Raw genomic sequence first — 4,071 nt, forward strand, 5'->3', positions numbered from 1 at the left:
ATTAGTAGATTATCTTTATAAGTTGATTGATAGAAAAGTGTTATCCTACACAGACAGGCAACTATCAAAAGAAAGGCATCATAGAGATTGCTGTTAAAGAAAATGAGCAAAACTAAATGCACAACTCATTTTAGGGAAGTTCTTATAGGGACATCTGTAGTAATAACATAACATTTCCTTTGGAATTTGGTAAAACTGTCGAACAAAATCTGCTAAGCCCTGCCTAGAGACAAACATGTGACTTGGATGGGTCAAGCAACAGAGTTTGGACGAAAATTCTGAAACCATCAGCCAAAATAAACCTTTTCTCTTTGTAAAGTTGTTTACATCAAGTGTTCTGACTCTATTAGCTACTCAAAAGCCTTCCAGAAAGTTCTTTTCATGCTTAAGTTCGCCCATCTGGTTTTCTTTTTAATTGCTTATAGCCTGCAAAAGTTAGCTTTTTTTTTTTTTGGTTGGTTGTGGGGCTTGAACTCTGAGCCTGGATGCTGTCCCTCAGCTCTTCAGCTCAAGGCTAGCACTCTCCCACTTGAACTATAGTGTCACTTCTGGTTTTCTGGTGGTTTTTATTGGAGATAAGAGTCTCATTGACTTTCCTGCCTGGGCTGGCTTTGAACACCATCCTCAGATCTCAGCCTCCTGAGTAGCTAGAATTACAGGCATGAGCCACCAGCACCCAGCAAAAGTTAGCACTTCTTACTTGATAAAATGTACTATTTGCCGATAGTTAGCCATACTGTGCTTTTCTTTGATATAATTCTTTCTCTATGTGTCATAATGAAACACAAATTACTCTTAAAAGTGGCAAACAACCTGAGTCGTTTTATTGTTCCTGCTTGCTTATCCTCACCTCAACATATCTCACTTAACCTTTCATTCTATAAAGAGAAGAAACAGAAACTACTTACAAAAAAAAAGTCTTACCTAAACTTACAGTATATTTCTACCTAAAACATTAAACATTAAAAAAAAAAGATGTTCTAGACTACCAACAATGCTCATCCTTAATCTATTTCATAATCATCATCATCTTCATCCATGCTGATTTTGAGGCTGGCAAAGTCTTCAGGCTTTGGCTTCTTTTTGGACTCTTTGCCTTTCTCGGCCTGGTGTAAGTGATGTTCACATTGCCTCATGATCTTCTTGGATGACATCCAGCTCTCCCCTTGGCGTTCGGCTGGGGCCGCACATTGTCCTCCCTTCACATCGGTGCCCTTGGCCTTCAGGACCTCCCTGGCTCTCAGCAGACTGCAGGTGCAGTTCCACGGATTTCCATCTAGGTACAGGTGCCGGAGGCGAGGCAGACCCTCTAAGGCTTTGAGGTCTAAGGCAGAGATCTTGTTGTTTCTCAGGTTTAGGACCTGAAGCTGCTTCAGATCCTTGAGCTCCCGCTCAGAAATATCCTGGATGACATTGCCCTTTAGGTCCAGCCTAGCTAAGGTCTCTGGGAGTCTGCAAAGCATAGGGACAGGACATGAGAGGAGATGATCAAGGCAACAGAAACATTCACCCTTTCTGTACACTTCTGCCCTTTCTCAAGCTAGGAAGTATGTGTTATGTTTGACAACTAAGCAAAAACTGTTTCATCCCATAGGCTTTTAATGATTTAGCCTGTCTTACTTTCTAATCTTCTGATTTTACAGATTCTTAATCATGAAAATCTTTAATATTTTTATAAAAATCTTTAATATTTTTATCATTGGGCTGGGAAGGTGGCTCAGTGGTAGAGTGCTTGCCTTGCATGCATGAGGCCCTGGGTTCGATTCCTCAGCACCACATAAGCAGAAAGAAAAAAGCCGGAAGTGGCGCTGTGGGTCAAGTGGTAGAGCGCTAGCCTTGAGCTGAAAGGGTGAGGGACAGCGCCCCGGCCCAGAGTTCAGGCCCCCCGACTGGGCCAAAAAAAAAAAAAATAACCAAACCGGAAATCAAAGATCCTTAAATCCGGGGGTGGGAAGGTGGGTCAGTGGTAGAGCGCTTGCCTTGCATGCATGAGGCCCTGGGTTCAATTCCTTAGCCCCACATAAGCAAAATGAAAAAAACCGGAAGTGGGTTTGTGGTTCAAATGGTAGAGTGCTAGCCTTGAGCTGAAGAGGTGAGGGACAGCGCCCCGGCCCAGAGTTCAGGCCCCCTGACCGCGGCCCCCCCCCCCCCCCGCCCAAAGAAAAAAGATCCTTAAATCAAGCAAGGTGCTGGTGGCTCATGCCTATAATCCTAGTTACTCAGGAAGCTGAGGTCTGAGGATCATTGTCAAAGCCAGCTGGGCAAGGAAAGGCCCCGAGACTTCTGTCTACAATTGACCACCTAAAAATCAGCTGTGGATCTGTGGCTTAAAGTAGTAGAGCGTTAGCCTTGAGCAAAAAAACTTAGGAAAGGCTCCCAGGGCCTGAGTTCAAGCCCTACAACTGACAAAAAAAATCCTTAAATCATTAATCTTATTTAGAATAGAGAAATCTACAGTGAAACCAAACAGCAATGCTATTTTTCACCTAACAAATTGGTAAAAATCATAAACCTAAGCAACACATTCTGTGATACATTACCAACACATTTTAAAGCAATCTGGGCTCAGGAAAAGAATTTAGCAAATCTTAACAAGGTAGGAGTGTAGCCTGGTGTTAGTGCACTTGGTTAAGATACATGAAGCCCTTGGTTGCACCCTTCATACAGGAAAAAAGAAGGCTGATAAAGTAACATAGATACATTTACCCTATATACAGCAATCCAACCTCTATGCATTCATCTTGAAGATATGACTCTGCAAAAATAAAACAGTGCATATGGCACTTACTGTAATATTGGGGTTTATTGGGGGGGAGGTGTTGACACTGGCGCTTGAACCATCAGTACTTAGCCGCTGTCCTTTAGCTTTTTTCTTCCCCTCAAGACTGGTACTCTACCATTTGAGCCATTGGCTCCTGTTCCAGCTTGTGATATTATTTATAATAGGAGACAACTGGATATGGCCCAGTCCATCAGTAAAGAGCCACTATGCAGCAGTATGAAAGTTACTAGTCTCTATGAATTACCCAAAAGTGATTTCTAGAAAGTTGTTAAAGAGAAAATAGTAAGAAAGACAAAAGTATATATAGTAGGCTAGTTTTGTATAAGAAAAAGAGAAAATAAAAAAATATGTAGAACAACTTCTCTGGAAAACAACATGATGGTTCCCCAAAAAGTTAAAAATAGAATTATCATACGATATAACAATTCTACTCTTGGGTATCTATCTAAAATAATTAAGAACATGTTGCTATGTACAACCATGTACATAGCAGCATTCTTCTCTGTAGTATAAAGGTAGAAGCAACCCAACTGTTTATTGATAGATAAATAGGCACACAATGTATGGCTGTGTGTGTGTGTGTGTGTGTGTGTGTGTGTGTACACATATAGACACACTGGAATATTATTCAGCCTTTAGAAAGCTGAATAATTATGATACATATTATGGCACAGATAAACCTCAAGGATATTATATTATACTACATAAAGAAGCCATTAACAACATGACAAATATAGTATAATTTCACTAATATTAAATGTCTTCATTAGGCTAATTAACAGAAACAGAAAGTCAGAGCCTAACGGGAAAGACATGGTAGAGTAAACTGAAGAATGAAAAACTGTCTTCAGTAAGACTTGACTTTTTAAACTTGGACCTTTCTACTTATCAGTGTAAGGCAAATACTTACTTTTTATAAGCCTTATGATCTTTATCTCATAGGTTCAGGATACACAAATAATTTATTTAATAAATAGTAGGCAATGAAAATGAATAAGCCAAGTTTTTTCTGAACAAACATGATTATTGAGTTATGCATTGTTTATCAAAAAATGTCTTTCTTTTTATTTCTTGTTTCTATGGAAGTTGTAGTGAAAATGACATTATATAAGAAATTATTAATTACCTGATTTAGTAACCTGGTTTAGTAATATCTAATCACCTGGTTTATTAATCAAATATTTTTTATTGTGAAAATACCAAATAGAGGGGTTACAATTACATGGGCAAGATAATGAGTACATTTCTTATCAAGCATTGTTGCCTCCTCCTTTGTTTCCCCTTCCCAT

At 39.4% G+C, this 4,071-nt stretch overlaps 1 protein-coding gene across 1 annotated transcript in view; it reads right to left on the reverse strand.

The window, feature by feature from the left end:
• Window positions 1–1,004: 1,004 nt before the first annotated feature.
• LOC105998169 (slit homolog 1 protein-like) overlaps window positions 1,005–4,071 on the reverse strand; it is a 10,815-nt gene continuing 7,748 nt past the window's right edge. Inside the window, exon 3 of the mRNA XM_013032817.1 lies at window positions 1,005–1,452. Within this exon, the coding sequence (XP_012888271.1) occupies window positions 1,005–1,452 (448 nt within the window). The remainder of the gene's footprint in view (window positions 1,453–4,071) is intronic.

Source organism: Dipodomys ordii, unplaced genomic scaffold (genome assembly GCF_000151885.1).
Source record: "Dipodomys ordii isolate 6190 unplaced genomic scaffold, Dord_2.0 Scaffold157, whole genome shotgun sequence".
Taxonomy (NCBI): domain Eukaryota; kingdom Metazoa; phylum Chordata; class Mammalia; order Rodentia; family Heteromyidae; genus Dipodomys; species Dipodomys ordii.